The 16,687-nt window shown below is 36.1% G+C and overlaps 1 protein-coding gene across 2 annotated transcripts in view; it reads left to right on the top strand.

Moving 5' to 3' along the window:
* The window catches only part of USH2A (usherin), a 745,506-nt gene that overhangs the window by 386,285 nt on the left and 342,534 nt on the right, over nucleotides 1-16,687 (top strand). For both annotated transcript variants that reach the window (XM_058701414.1, XM_058701413.1), the window contains 3 exons: nucleotides 1,414-1,573; nucleotides 2,944-3,115; nucleotides 8,587-8,734. In XM_058701414.1, the coding sequence (XP_058557397.1) occupies nucleotides 1,414-1,573; nucleotides 2,944-3,115; nucleotides 8,587-8,734 (480 nt within the window). The remainder of the gene's footprint in view (nucleotides 1-1,413; nucleotides 1,574-2,943; nucleotides 3,116-8,586; nucleotides 8,735-16,687) is intronic.

The following is a 16,687-nucleotide window of genomic DNA, read 5'->3' as shown; positions in this document are numbered from 1 at the left end:
GTGAAATTGTAATGGTTCAAGGTTAATGAGATCTTGAAATATGTGTTACTTAAATTATGACTAACTTATTTCAAAAATATCCCAGAAAATAACTACTTCTAGTAGTATAAAAGTATGAATGATGTTTATCAACCTGGTAAAGTTGACTGAAATTTGGTTAGACTCATCGACAAAATATTATTTTTTTAAAGGTTTATATATTTATTTTTGAGAAGGAGAGAGGGCACGTATGAATATGCAAGTGGGGGAGGGGCAGAGAGAGACAGGGAGACAGAGAATCCAAACTGACAGCACAGAGCCCAGATGCAGGATTCAATCTCCTGAACCGTGAGATCTTGACCTCAGCCAAAGTCAAGAGTTGGATGCTTAACAGACTAAGCCCCCCAGGTGTCCCTCCACAAAATAATTACTGAGTACCTTTATAAGAGAAGTGCTCAGGGTATTTCAGAATTGAATTAGTAAAATACAGATTGGCTTATTCTAATGCAAGGGGAAATGACATACATTAGAAAGGTAGACAGAAAGTACTAGAGAAATTCAAGCGAGGGAGAGATCATTACTAGCTAGGATACTATCCCATTCTCTCCATCAATGGTCATACCTCACTCAGCTATATCTAGATCATCTCATTCTTAGTTCTTTACTCATTGATTCAAACATATATTCAAAACCTACAGTGTGCTAGACATTGTGCTAGATACTGAGAATGCAAAATCAATCCTTCCCTCACAACATTCAGTCTAATGATTGAATTACGTGAAGTCACGTAAGGAAATCACTGTGACAGTGTTATAATGCTATGCAAAGGTATGTGTAAATACTGTGGGAGACAAAGGAGAGGGTAATAGCTCCACCTTGTGCCAGGGGTCACAGCAGGATGTGTTAGGAGCATCTTAAGAAAGAAACAGACTTTTGCACTTAGCCTGGACAACTTGAAGGTCAAGTAACAGGCAGACAGGTGGACAAGAGAAGAAAAGAATTCTGCAAAAGGAATTACAAGCACAAAGTCATTGTTACGAGTTATGTATTTGCATTTCAAAAGCAACTCCTGTTGTCTTCAAATATGCTTTAAAAATAATTTAAATGTCTCATTTATTTTTCAACAGAACCATTGAACTAACTCTAAACGCAGAAAACGATTTACCTGGTCATAGACATTCAAGAAGACAGTCAAATTGTTAAAGTGAAAAAGTTAAACTGAGAGTTTGACTGACACTTGTCTGTTTAAAAATAACCGTAGTATATTTAAAGGATAAAACAGCCTATATTTATTGCTATTGATTTTTAGGACTATTGATTTTTATTTTAAGCTTTACTTTAACAGTTCTAAGAAGTAGGAATGTCGAGGAGTTGTAAGATCACCTGAATAAAAAATATGATGGTAAATAAATTATTTTTCTCTCCACCCTCTAGATTTAGCAGCGTTTACGCCCCACCAGTTTCTACTTAGTGCCTGCACGCATGTGGGATGTACAAACAGTTCCCTGGTCATACTGTCCACGGCACAGCTGCCACCAGAACACGTGGATTCCCCACTTCTGACTGTCCTGGATTCTAGAACAATATATGTCCAGTAAGTAGAAATGTTTTTGTTGCACACTGGTTTATGCAAGAATCCCAGTGAGCTCAATCAAGGGAAGGGTTTGTGACATAAAATTAATTTTATTGTGATGAAATGCATAGAAGTGATTAGTTCAGTGGTTCTGGGAACCTTTGATTATCACTTGCCAACTTAATTTCCATTTTGTCTTTATGCAATCAGGCTGAGCTACATACGGACACAGATTCTGTGGAGACTTCGATAAGGGGAAACTGACCACTTACAAGACCGCCTTGGGCTTTCCATATGGGTGGTGTTATCAGTGATGAGTTGGAAGTAGAAAGTCTAAATATATATTTTCTTTTTGAGTGTAAACTAGGACCTTCTTGTTCCCTGAAAGTTGAAGTCAGAGAGGAATTTTCACATACAGTCATGTTCAGATTACTTTTGATATCGAGTGATTCTTACCCATTTCCTGATCTGAGGTGCAAGGCAACTTGTGGTACTGAATCAAAACTTAACAAATCTGTCTTGCCGCCAGTTAATACTTGTTTACATCCATGTCTGTTGGTCTCAGTTTTCCCACCTGTAAAAGAAGAGTTTGGGCTGAATAAATTATGATATTCATTCGAGCTGAAAAAACATTATGCTTCATACCCATGGTTCCAAGTCTGAACTGGCCTATTGGCTTTCAGCGCTGCCCTAAACTGAGCCCGCATTACTTTCGCCAAAAGATTTCCCACTATAAGTATTTCTCAGTTTCTCAATTTCTGTCTGTTTTATGATTTGCCCTGCTCATTGTCACCGACACATTGTAAGTCCTATCTGGACTATCCTCTACTTTTTCTTTTTGCCTACCAAATCCGATCCATCAAGGATAGTCTTCTGTATCTAGGTATATTCTCACCTCATGCAAGAAGTTTTATTTGACTACTTCAGCACTTCAGTCCTCAGCTTCTCTGTATTCTGTAGTTGTATGTTAATCTATGTTAGATTGCTCGTTTTTGTGGCAATTGTCTTTTTGCAAAGCGACAATTATGTTATCTCTCGCTCTCCCATTTCTCATAGGTTCTCAAATGTTCTACTTCTCCCGTCTTGTTCTGTGGCTTAAGTTCAAAATTAAATACTCATGCACACATTTACTATATTATTAGCTAATTAAAATTATAAGTAACTAGAAAGCAGGCACTGTGTCATATTTTCTTTATACCATTCAGAATAGACATTTAATAATTACTTGGGTTTTTTTTAACCTTTTGTAAAGCTTTCAGTGTGTGTGTGTGTGTGTGTGTGTGTTTGAGTGGCATAAATCCAAGTTCATATGCGTCCTTTAAAAATCTTGCACATTTCAGGTTTGACTTGAATGAATGATGGATAGTCATGCTATATTTTTCCATTCCCAGGTGGAAACAACCAAGAAATGTAAATGGAATTCTGGAGCGCTATATATTATATATTTCAAATCACACGCATAATTTTACAATTTGGGATGTCATCTATAACAGCACAGAACTTTTTCAGGATCACCTGCTTCAATACCTGTCCCCTGGTAATAAATATCTCATCAAGCTGGGAGTAAGTTCACTTTACTTCTGTCACTTTCTCTTCCTTTCCTTGCTGCTTCTCTTTCCTTTGTCCCATCTACTCTCTCTCCCTCACTTAAAAAAACAAAAACAAAAAAACACACAAAAAAACCGAAAACCAAAAACTCACATATTGCTATTGAGACAGAAAACTCCTTTCACATTGTAAATTTGAATATGATCTAATACCTACATATTTATTTTATATTGTACAAAATGATAGCATACCAATCTGAGTCAGTAGATTTTTTCTAAATCTAATTTGGGATTATCAGAAATTATTTCAGTTTTGTTATTTCTAGAATGTCATAATTGATAGGACTTTTTCTACAATGCCTGAATTAATAAGGTTATTTCCCCATGGATCTTGTATTCATTCGGAAAACAATGTACAGTATGAAAACTTAGGTCTTATATTTTAAAAATGAAGGTTTAAATGACCCTCAAATATTCTGGATTGTTATTATGTTCTGGTTTACATTACATTTCTTTCTTGAAAGAACAGTCACTTAATAAAACCCTAGAATCAACATACTTTAGAGGTCTTTAGACAGACAATAGGATTTTTTAATGCAAAATAGCACTTTTATACAAAGGTCTTTTAAAAGACCTTGATATTACTGTGGAATTTATACTCAGTACTTCCTTTTGTTTTTTGATGAAATATAATCTTTTTTAAGTTTAATAGCACATCTGAAAATAACTGAATATAAACATGAGATTGTCCCTATTTGTTTTAAACACACTCTTCATTTTATAGCAATACCTATATAAGGATATTTGCTTTGATAAATGCCATAGAAAATATTCTGCTCTTGATTATGAATAAATTTACATTTATGTAGACACTGTGTATGCATTCATTTTACTTAACATGCTCTTGAATGCTCTAAATATTATACCACGAGAAAATAAACTACATTCAACTATTGCTAACTGTCTGACCTGACACCACAAAACAAGGGCAATCACACAATGTTAAAAATCCTGTTCAGAACTGACTCCATGTGCCTAGGTGTTCAGCACACAGATCGGCTTATAAAACAGCATCTTTGATTACTTACTTGTATTACTCAATATGTAAGAAATATATTAACTTGATTTTCAAAAACTGATACAGAAATCCACACTATTTTCAAAACAGTGGTATTATCAAAATCCAGAAAAGACTCTATTGCTTAGAAGCAACCAAAATTAAGTAAAAATTGTTGTATTTTTAGTTTTATCAGGAGAGAAAGGTCATGAAACAAAGTTATACTCCCAAGGCGAGTTTTAGGATATGCTGTGCAGTCAGTAGAAATCCACCTCAATATCCTGTTTTGTATACATCTATATCTTTAAAAATAAATACCCCTAGATCGGAAGTCTGCTCTCCTGAGTTTCAATTCAGACTTTACTAACAACTATGTAACCCAAGGCAAATTCACTTAACCGCCCTGATTTTTGCATTCTTTCAGCCTAAAATTGGGACTTTGAACTAAATGATTTTTAATGTCTCTTTGAGCCCTAAAATTCTAGGACACTAAATCATTCTGATTCCAAACAGTATTCTATGGAGTCAAATGAAATCTGTCAGCCACTGAGTAATGTTGATGCAGGATGTCATAAAGATGTGGAAGTCTTTGCCCTAACTCTTGTTAAGGAAATAAATTTGCTCACGCCATTTTTGATTTTTTTATATCATTGTATTTATTAGTGTAGAAAATACACTAATATATTTTTCAGGAAGTATTCAACTAAAAAGTTTTTTTATTAACTCTATAACCAGTAAATTAAATGAACCAGAACATTTTAGGTTCATCTTGGTTAATTGAAGGATTATTATATATTTCACAGTTTCCACATAATAACTGGCTTTCAAGGTCATTAGATTAGTAGATGGAGATTAGGTTCTAAGCCAAGTGGAGTTGCCTTTATAGTTGGTCTTAGCATATTGAAAGTTTCTGAAAAATAAAACATACAGATGGCGAAGCCTTTAAAAAATAGAGGAAGATACACGAGGATTCAAACCGCTGTGATTTACTCTAGACTCAGAGAAGGTGTTACTTCAAGTGGCTTCATGTAATATTTCCTTTTAACTAGATTATAAACTCCTGAAGGGTAGAGACAGTATCTTTCAAAATTCTATCTGTGGAGTCAAGCCCAGTGCCTGGTAGAAATTGGAAGCTCAACCAACGATTCCTGAATGAATGAACACTAAGTCTATTTATTTCATAAAGGATCTGAGACTTCTGGTATGAGTTAGACGGTTTGCTGTACAATGTGGGAGTCGAGGACTGTGTGGTTCCAAGCATATGTTTTTCCTGCTGGAAGAAACAGCATGACATGTCACTACATTCAACAAATGGTATTGTGGAGTGTGGTAGCTCCATATAAAGATAATAAGCCAAAAATTAAATAAAGAAGCTAGTACCACAGACAAGTTTCAGTATATGTGTGGTCTGATAATTTTCATATCACTGCTAGACATTTACCTCTTGATGAATGCTAAGTGTATTTCCTGAAAAGATTCTTGGACATGATGGACTTAATTTTTCAAAAGATCATTTATAGATAGCATGGCCTTGTATTTCTTCACACTTTAAAGTATGTTGCATTCTTAATATCCTCAGAGCCTGCTTATCTGAAAACAAACTATTGATAAGGAGAATGCTAGCTTTGGATTTTCCTGACAGTCCTCATTTCAAAATATTTGATATACATTGATTAGTTACTCGTGTCCTTGCCCCAAAATTGAATCCCCTATTCGGTCAGAGGTTACTGGTCATTTCAGAGTGGTAGTATCACTTTGTAATTTAACAAAAATGGCTGCAACTGATAAAAGCTATGGGAGATGAGTTGAAGCTCCTTATTGTAATGGCTCAGAGGCTTTCAAAGACCTTGCCATTTCATAAAGGCATCTTGAGTCAATCCCACCCTTTTGTTTAGTTTTTCCAAACCAGAATTTTAATCAGCATTCAACTGCACTGCCTGCAGTGGCCCCTGGTGCTGGCAGGTCAGACAAGATACTGATTGATTCAGTTTCATTTAGATAATATCAGTTAGATGTGACCAATAGGAAGGAACTTTAAGAGCATTTATTTCCTTGTTGAAGGAACTGCTCACTTAGCACCTCTAAATGTATGCAAAAAGTACATGGAAGAAACAAAATAAAATATTGTGCAGGTAATTTTGTTACTTCAGCAGCCTCTTTATAAATTCTGTTTTATTTGCAAGAAAAATTCTCTCATAAACTACTTGGATTCCTCCAAGGCCTCTTTGCCAAAATATGAATTTATGGATCTCAGATGACACAGCCCAAAGAACAATCCTTCCAAACCACAGCATGGCTTTATTTATCCCAAAAGGCATCCTAAAATTCTCAAAGCAAAGTAAATTTCAATTCACATTTTGTTTTTAAATATACATATAATTATATATCATTTAGTACACTTTCTTTGAGGAAAGTTAGCTGGGGACAATTCTTAGGACATAAATAAGAAAAAAATAATAGTGACAAATAGACTATTAGAATTAAATCCCAGTGTGTTATAAGGTTAATAATAAGATACTCCAACATTTTTTCCCCACCTAAGGAAAAAAATCTAGGAACTGCAGGTGGGCAGATTTAGCTCTCTCTGAGGACGGGAAAGACTGTTCTTTCCATCATTTTCCTTTGATAATTCAGCTGTTCCACTTGGCCTCTTCTCCTGCCATGTTTTCTAGTGGACTTTTAGCATGTTTGAAATGTTTTATTTTCATTTTTCTATTTTAATGTTCAGATAGTTTTTTCTTGGGCTAACAATGACATGTCCTAGAGCTTGAGTCAGTGTTTGGCCACAAGCTTAATTGATTCCTTTTTATTTGCAAAGATTGTGTTCTCAGGAGGAGTATGGTTTATCCCTTACATATATATGCACATGCTGTAACTAAGAATTAGAGGAAACCCACAGAGGTTAATTAGGTCCCAATCTTAATGCAATTTTATGTCCAAGCCACAGTTTAACCCATCAAAAACTTGCTTACGCTGATGAGAAATTATCCTGGAGATATGGGCCACTGTTACATTCTTCCAAGAGAAAGTGAGATTGATCTCACTTATTATATATACTTATATAATGTCATTTATTATATATACTCCTAATAAAGAATTTGCAACTATTTGCAACAACTTGGCAAAAAGTATACTTCAACTAAGAAAATGTCTTTAAAAATAAGTCAACTCTCTCTTATTTTTAGGAGAAAGAAGATCAACTGTGTTAAGTATCAGAAGGTTGTTCCCTTAATATCAAAGTGAAAAGCAGGGAACAGGCCTAAAGAAATAAAAAGGTGTTTTAATTTTTTATATTAACAATAACTACCTTCCTTGAAAATGGACTAAATATCTGCTTTTTACATCATCCTGTGATTTTACTTCATTGTCCTTACAGGTTTTTGGTAAATTGTAGTGTTTTTTGAACTATTTTTTTTTCTTTTTGAAACATTTTAAAATTTTATCATGTAAATTACAAGTGTAACCTAAAAATATGCGGAACAAAGCTTAAATGTAGTTTTTTCAACTATATGTGTTATATCAAGATACAATTCCTCACACTCTAGCAAATATATTCTGGAAACACCCTGTTTGTATGTCTCCCTTTCCTGGAGAAATGCTTATCCAATAAGTTAGGCAGCAAAGCTAATTTCCTAATACACTTAAACATTTATTTTGGAATTACTTGCAGTAATTTCTGGGTATCTTTAACATACATGTTTTCACTGATGACATTAGTAATACCTTATTAGGGAGCAGGACGATTCTGTGATCACTTTAAGTGTCCTGGCCGTGCAATCAGCCCATTTCCTCTAACACTTGAGTAAATGATTTGACCCTTTTCACCATCAAACAGTCATTCAACAGCTGCTTTGTTGTTGAGATATGAGAAATACTATATTGTTCATTTTCACATTGTGTTATACTTTAAACATATTGGTCACATGATAACAAATAAAAGACAATTCTATTTGCCACAGATCTTTTCTTTTCCTACAAATCACTTGTTTTATCCTAAAGTAGTTTCAGTCTCTAGTACTGTTCTCAGGTAGTGCGCACACACACATGTGTGCACTTAATTCATTCTAGAAAACCCTGGGTAAGGCTGATTTCATCAAGGCTATTCACCCAGGCAATATATGCCCTACCTCTAGGCTCTAACATAGGAATTACTTACAATTCATACATGCATACATTCTGGGTTATTTTCTAATTATTGGAGATGGCTGTCTCATGTCCTAAAAGGCAAACTAATTAAATGTCAAACCTCAGCATTGAAACAAATATATTTAGTGGAGGGAGGGGGGGGGAGATAAAGAAAACTATTTTTAAAAATCCTGAACTCTTATAATGAATTATTTTTTTTTTCAATGCTCACTTAAACTTTTGGGACCCAGAATGAAATGTCTGTGTGTGTGTGTGTTTGTGTTTGTGTTTGCATCTCTCCTCAGGCTTGCACGGGGGGTGGGTGCACAGTGAGTGAGGCCAGGGAGGCCCTGACTGATGAGTGTGCACCCGAAGGTGTTCCGACCCCCACAGCGCACTCCTATTCACCTTACTCCTTTAACATCTCCTGGACTGAGCCTGAATATCCAAATGGTAAGTGAACTCTTTTAGCCTCAAGTTAAAAAGATGATTAGCAAAGGTAAATTAATATTCTAAATGGCAGCTTATATGTGGTGCTTAATTTTTAATGATCATTTTAGCACATAAAATACCTGAGATAGTATCATTGTCTGTAGTTGGGAGACTAGTTTTTAGGCTAACACACAATTTTGGTGGCTCAAAAGTGCTCCCTTTTGATAGTTCTTGTGTACTGCATCTTATTGTTTAATACATTCCAGAAAAGGTTGAAAGAACAGATGAGGATTCCCAAAGTGCTGTTGTGACAGTGACATTATATTTGCAATGACTGTCTGGTTTTGACAGTCTGTTCGTTCTTGAACAGGGAGAGAGGTGGAAAGCCTGTGCACATAACGTATTTCAAAATGCCTTTGATTTCACAAGTTCATCTTAAAAGAGACAACTTGGAATCTGTATTTTTAACATATTATATGTAAATATGTCAACATGCAGCTTTTAAACAGTGTCTGTATTAAATACATATATATATTAGGGGCACCTGGGTGGCTCAGTCAGTTAAGCATCTGACTTTGGCTCAGGTCATGATGTCACGGTTTGTGTGTCTGAGCCCCGTATCTCTGTGCTAACAGCTCAGAGCCTGGAGCCTGCTTCAGATTCTGTCTCTCTGTCTCTCTGTCTCTCTCTCTTTCTGCCTCTACCACACTTGATCTCTGTCTCTCTCTTTCAAGAATAACTAAACATTAAAAATTTTTTTAAATATACGTATTTTATACTTGTTGAGCTTCATATAGATTGTGTAGATTTCTAAGTGATATACACATCTTTGCATAGTTTAGAGAATTAAGTCAGCCAGGTAAAGTTGTCTAAAATAAAATCTTATTATAATGATTTTGTAATAACTTGGAGGTAGAAATTGCTTTCTTCATTTATTGTAAATATCTTTAAGTTTCACACAACACAGTGTCATTGTTCCACACTGATAGAAATTTATTAACATCAAGTCTTGCTCCCTTTAAAACACATATCAAGGCTTTAAATATCATAGAAATTGTTTTAGGTAGCTAGTTACTGAATACTGAGATGGCCTCTTTTAGCATAGCCAAAGAGAATGGAAGAAAAAAAATGATAATTTTATTAGTTTGTCTTTTGTTTACTATGATACTAATTATTCTAGTCATCTCATTTTAATTAAACTTTTGGCAAATGCATTAGATATATTTGAGGTAATGGAGAGAGCTCAAATAATTAGAGTAAGTGATTATCTCTGCTTCTCAAGTGATTCCTATACTGTTACAAATTTTCTCATAAAAAAATAAATGGATCTCTATTTGATACTTACATTAAACAGTCAAAAAATCTTGCCATCCTTCGTGCTCCACAAATGAATCCAGTCCATGCAATGCAAATTTGAGTGATTTATTCCAATTGGATTGCTGTTAAATGCCATCACGTGATTTGCATCATAAAATACAATACTTTCAGTCATAACAACTGGTCATTGCAACTCTGGAACAGCAGCTCTACTTGGGATCCTAGGTTGACTGGAGAAATACTTTCTACATTCCAAAGAATATTCGTATATTATGTTTTGTGTATTTACAAGCAACTTTTAAATATATGCATTGAAACAAAAAGAACTGGAAAAACTTTGGATATTTGCATAAACACTTTCATATTCTAAAGTGTTGCGTTTAATCACATTAGAATTTTCAAAATTTTGGTTGTGGGCATTGGTTAGACAGTTAAAAAGTAATAGTGTTCATTAAAAAAAAAAAAAAAAAAAAACCTTTCATTACTTCTGTCTTCACTTTCCCCAAATTTTCCAGTGTTTGATTTCTACTGTCCATTGTCTGGAGAGGGATAATGTGATTCTTGGAAAACTCCTTGTTCCTCTATTTGTTTTTAAAGCCCCCATAATTCCCCCTGAAAACCTGAAGAATAAAATCCAAATTCTTTAGTCTGGCATTCAGGTCACTCCCCACTTGTGGCTCAATCTGCATTTATAGAGCCTTGTAACACACTTTTCTTTCTAGAATACTTATGGCTTACTGTAAGCTTGCGAGATGTGGGTGTGCAGTCAAATCGGCCTAGAGGCAAATATGATCTCTTATGTGTAGTAGTGTATTACTTTAGGAAACGTACTAAATTCTATGAACCCCAGTTCTCTTGATTATAAAATTGGAGTTGATCAACCCCTATTTTCTTTCTGTCTTTACTTGTGGAAATCTAACCCATTCCTCAGGATTAAACGTGGGCCTCTTATTTCATACAATTGTTCCACTCTTTCTTGAGTCAAAGATAAGCTTGCCCTCTTCTCTTGATCACATATCCTGTTTCTAGGCTTTCATAATGGCACGTACTTCATTCCTTCTCGGTTCAGATTTATTTGGGTACTTGTCCAACATGACCATCCATGATAAGGACCCCAAATCATTCCTTTCTCTTTACCTTCACGGAGCCTAACAGTGTATTATACTTTCTGTTGGCACCTAATTATATTTAGTTTATTCAGTCATTTCTTGTGAAAAATTCCACTTGATCAGGAGCATGTATACTGTAGTTCTGGCTCTCTAATGATACCAACAGAAAGAATGGTAGTTGCAGGCCAATTCCTGAAATATCTTTGTTTGGGAGGTATTTGTTCCTGAACTGTATTTGTTTAACTGTGTGGGGTCTGATGCTAGGTTTTTCTTTTAGCAATTTGGATTTTTGCATTTGAATGAAGAACTTTTAATTTCCTTTTCCTTGGAATACACAGGTCAAATTTAATGGAACTAGACCCATATTGCAATATGTGCTACATTAGGGTTGCTTCCTAAGTTCTGAGTATGCTGCAGAATGAAATAGGTTTCATCCTTATGTTACTAAAGAAACCCTTTCAAATTATTTTTTTTTGTTTATTGATTTTTTTTTGTTTATTGATTTATTTTGAGAGAGAGAGAAAGAGAATGCTGGAGGGGCAGAAAGAAGGAGAGAGAGAATCCCAAGCAGACTCCACACTGTCAGCACAGAGCCTGATGCGGGGCTCGAAGTCATAAACTGTGAGATCATGACCTGAGCCGAAACCAAGAGTTGGCTGCTTAACCAACTGAGCCACTCAGGCACCCCCAAATGATTTTAAATAATGTTTCTGAACCTTAACTGATCATTAGAATCATCTTAGGGGCACTGGTTGAGGAAGTAGATTGCAGTGCTCCACCAGAGCACTTGAATAATCAGAATATCCCATAGGCTATGTTATCATCAAACATCCTGAAGTCCTCCAACTGGAGGACTTTATATTCATCATATCCAAGTTGATTTCTCCATGTATTCTCTGCCCTTCTACTTTCCCTTTCTCCTGTGTTCCTCCTCTCACTAATTAGCACAATCCAGTCATGCCAGCCAGCAACCTGGATGGCTTGACTTCAACCCATGCCCACTCCTGACTTCTTTTGCCACATGACCCCCAACTGCACTCCTCTAATGAAGGTCATTGATATTTCTCACCCAGATAACTTCAAGAGCCTCCTCATACCCTGCAAAAATCTGAATTTGTTTTTTCAAAGTATATTTTTTGATGACCTCCTAGGTACCATCGTACCAAGATGAATCTGCCCGATCCTTTATCTTAAGGACATTATAGTTTCTTGGGGCAACAAATAATCACAAGGTAGAGATGTGAACAAGGTGCCAAATGAATGGAGAAGAAGCTCCCTGAGGAGCCCTATGGATGTGGGAGTGGCATCTCTCTGGGTCTTCCAGAGATGTATGTATATGCATCTAGATGATCATGTTGTGTCATGGAGGCTGCTTGCATGGTTTTGCACACTCTGGGGGCACCTGGGTGGCTCAGTTGGTTAAGCGTCCAACTCTTAATCTCAGCTCAAGTCACGATCTCACAGTTTGTGAGCTTGAGCCCCACATTGGGCTCTGCAGTGACAGCACAGAGCCTGGTTGGTATTCTGTCCCTCCCTTTCTTTCCTCTTCCCCCACTTGCTTGCTCTCTCTGACTCTCTCTCTCTCTTTCTCTCTCTCTCAAAATAAATGGATGAACTTAAAAAAAATCTTGACTCTGTTAGTCAGCTGTTATACATAAATAATTATTTCATAGGACTTATTAACATGAAGAAAAGTTGTGGAGAAACAGTAAACCCACTTTCAGTAGTAACTATAATATTTCCAAATATATGCCTATATGTGACAAAATATGAGAGGTATGAAAAGCTCTGATAGAAATGTCTAGTTCTTGCTTGGTAGACTTCAGCCACCATGGGTTAGGAAACAGGCTCTCTGCTTTTTATAAATGATTCTGATTTAACAGTCACTTTTTACTCATCACAGTCTTGTGATAATCCTTACCCAGTGGCTAAGAGAATGGCTTCTTGCTCTTCTGGTTTCATTCTCTTCTTTGTCTCCCACTCTGCTCCTGCTTAACAGCTTGTACTGGAAGCTTTCTCTTTGCTTCAGGATGTGCTACACATGCTCTGAGCATTTTTCCTATTCTGGAACATTTTGTTCTGTGCTGTACTGGAAGTTCTAAGGATAGTGCCTGACTCATAATAGATGCTCAATTAAAATTTTGCTGATTAGCACTACCAAAAGAAGAAATAAATGCACAGAAGATAACAAGTGCTGGCAAAGATGTTGAGAAATTAGAACCCTTGGGCACTGTTGGTGGAAATGTAAAATGGCACAGCTATTATGGGAAGCAGTATGTAAAATTCCTCAAAAAATTAAAAATAGAATTACTGTGTGATCCAGCAATCCTACTTCTGAGTATTTATCCAAAAAAATTGAAAACAGGATCCTGAAGAAACATTTGCACACTCACAGTCATGGTAGTGTCATTCACCTTAGCCAAGAGATGGAAGAAACCCAAATGTCCACAGACGGATGAATGGATAAACAAAATGTGGTGTGTGTATATATACAATTGAATACCACTGCCCTTAAAAGAGGAAATTACCACCTTTGGGATGCAGCAAAGGCAATCATAAGAGGAAAGTATATAGCAATCCAGGCCTTTCTAAAGAAGGAAGAAAGATCTCAGATACACAACCTAACCTTACACCTTAAGGAGCTGGAAAAAGAACAGCAAATAAAACCCAAAAACAGCAGAAGACAGGAAATAATAAAGATTAGAGCAGAAATTAATGCTATAGAAACAAAACAAACAAACAACAGAACAGATCAATGAAACCAGAAGCTGGTTCTTTGAAAGAATTAACAAAATTGATAAACCACTAGCCAGTTTGATCAAAAAGAAAAAGGAAAGGACTCAAATAAATAAAATCAAGAATGAAAGAGGAGAGATCACAACCAACACAGCAGAAATACAAACAATAGTAAGAGAATATTATGAGCAATTATATGCCAATAAAATGGGCAATCTGGAAGAAATGGACAAATTCCTAGAAACATATCCACTACCAAAACTGAAACAGGAAGAAATAGAAAATTTGAACACAACCATAACCAGTAAGGAAATCGAATTAGTAATAAAAAATCTGCCAAAATCAAGAGTCCAGGGCCAGATGGCTTTCCAGGGGAATTCTACCAAACATTTAAGGAAAAGTAAACACCTATTCTCTTGAAACTGTTCCAAAAAATAGAAATGGAAGGAAAACTTCCGAACACTTTCTATGAATCCAGCATTACCTTGATTCCAAAAGCAGACAGAGACCCCACTAAAAAGGAGAACTATAGACCAATTTCCCTGATGAACATGAATGCAAAAATCCTCAACAAGATATTAGCCAACTGGCTCCAACAATACATTAAAAAAATTATTCACCACAGCCAAGTGGGATTTATACCTGGGATGCAGGGCTGGTTCAATATCCACAAAACAATTAACATGATTCATCACATCAATAGAAGAAAGGACAAGAACCATATGATCCTCTCAATAGATGCAGAGAAAGCATTTGACAAAATACAGCATCTTTTCTTGATAAAAAACCCTCAAGAAAGTAGGGATAGCAGGACCATACCTCGAGATCATAAAAGCCATATATGAACGACACAACACTAACATCATCCTCAATGGGGAAAAACTGAGAGCTTTCCCCCTAAGGTCAGGAGCAAGACAGGGATGTCCACTCTCACCACTGTTATTCAACATAGTATTGGACGTCTTAGCCTCTGCAATCAGATAACACAAAGAAATAAAAGGCATTCAAATCGGCCAGGAGGAGGTCAAACTTTCACTCTTCGCAGATGACATGATACTCTATATGGGAAACCCTAAAGATTCCACCAAAAAACTGCTAGAATTGATTCATGAATTCAGCAAAGTTGCAGGATATAAAATCAATGCACAGAAATCGGTTGCATTCCTATACACCAACAATGAAGTGACAGAAAGAGAAATCAGGAATCGATCCCATTTACAGTTGCACAAAACCATAAAGTACCTAGGAATAAACCTAACCAAAGAAGTGAAAAATCTATACACTGAAAACTGAAGAAAGCTTATGAAAGAAATTGAAGAAGACACAAAAAAATGGAAAAAGATTCCATGCTTCTGGATAAGCAGAACACACGTTGTTAAAATGTCTATACTACCCAAAGCAATCTACATATTCAATGCAATCCCTATCAAAATAACACCAGCATTCTTCACAGAGCTAGAACAAATAATCCTAAAATTTGTATGGAACCAGAAAAGACCCTGAAGAGCCAAAACGATCTTAAAAAAGAAAACCAAAGCAGGAGGCATCACAATCCCAGACTCCAAGCTATACTACAAAGCTGTAATCATCAAGACAGTATGGTACTGGCACAAGAACAGACACTCAGATCAATGGAAAAGAAAAGAGAACCCAGAAATGGACCCACAAACATATGGCCATCTAATCTTTGACAAAGCAGGAAAGAATATCCAATGGAATAAAGACAGTGTCTTCAGCAAGTGGTGCTGGGAAAACTGGACAGTGACATGGAGAAGAATGAACCTGGACCACTTTCTTACACCATACACAAAAAGAAACTCAAAATAGATGAAAGACCTCAATGTAAGACAGGAAGCCATCAAAATCCTCGAGGAGAAAGCAGGCAAAAACCTCTTTGATCTTGCCTGCAGCAACTTCTTACTCAACACGACTCCAGAGGCAAGGGAAACAAAAGTAAAAATGAACTACTGGGACCTCATCAAAATAAAAAGCCTCTGCACAGTGAAGGAAACAATCAGCAAAACTAAAAGGCAACTGACAGAATGGGAGAAGATATTTGCAAATGACATATCAGATAAGGGGTCAGTATCCAAAATCTATAAAGAACTTACCAAACTCAACACCCAAAACACAAATAATCCAGTGAAATGGGCAAAAGACATGAATAGACACTTCTCCAAAGAAGACATCCAGATGGCCAACTGACACATGAAAAAATGCTCAACATCCCCCATAATCAGGGAAATACAAATCAAAACCACAATGAGATACCACCTTACACCTGTCAGAATGGCTAACATTAACAACTCAGGCAACAACAGATGTTGGTGAGGATGTGGAGAAAGAGGATCTCTTTTGCATTGTTGGTGACAATGCAAGCTGGTGCAGCCACTCTGGAAAACAGTATGGAGGTTCCTCAAAAAACTAAAAATAGAACTACCCTACCACCCAGCAATTGCACTACTAGGCATTTATCCACAGGATACAGGTGTGCTGTTTCCAAGGGGCACATGCACCTCATGTTTATAGCAGCACTATCAACAATAGCCAAAGTATGGAAAGAGCCCAAATGTCCATCGGTGGATGAATGGATAAAGAAGAAGTGGTATATATATACAATGGAGTATTACTCAGCAATCAAAAAGAATGAAATCTTGCCATTTGCAACTACGTGGATGGAACTGGAGGGTATTATGCTAAGTGAAATTAGTCAGAGAAAGACAAAAATCATATGATTTCACTCATATGTGGACTTTAAGAGACAAAACAGATGAATGTAAGGGAAGGGAACAAAAATAATATAAAAACAGGG

The sequence above is a fragment of the Neofelis nebulosa genome, chromosome 15 (genome assembly GCF_028018385.1).
Source record: "Neofelis nebulosa isolate mNeoNeb1 chromosome 15, mNeoNeb1.pri, whole genome shotgun sequence".
NCBI lineage: Eukaryota > Metazoa > Chordata > Mammalia > Carnivora > Felidae > Neofelis > Neofelis nebulosa.
The sequence above is the reverse complement of the archived record's forward strand: the minus strand, read 5'-3'. Positions and strand labels throughout refer to the sequence as shown.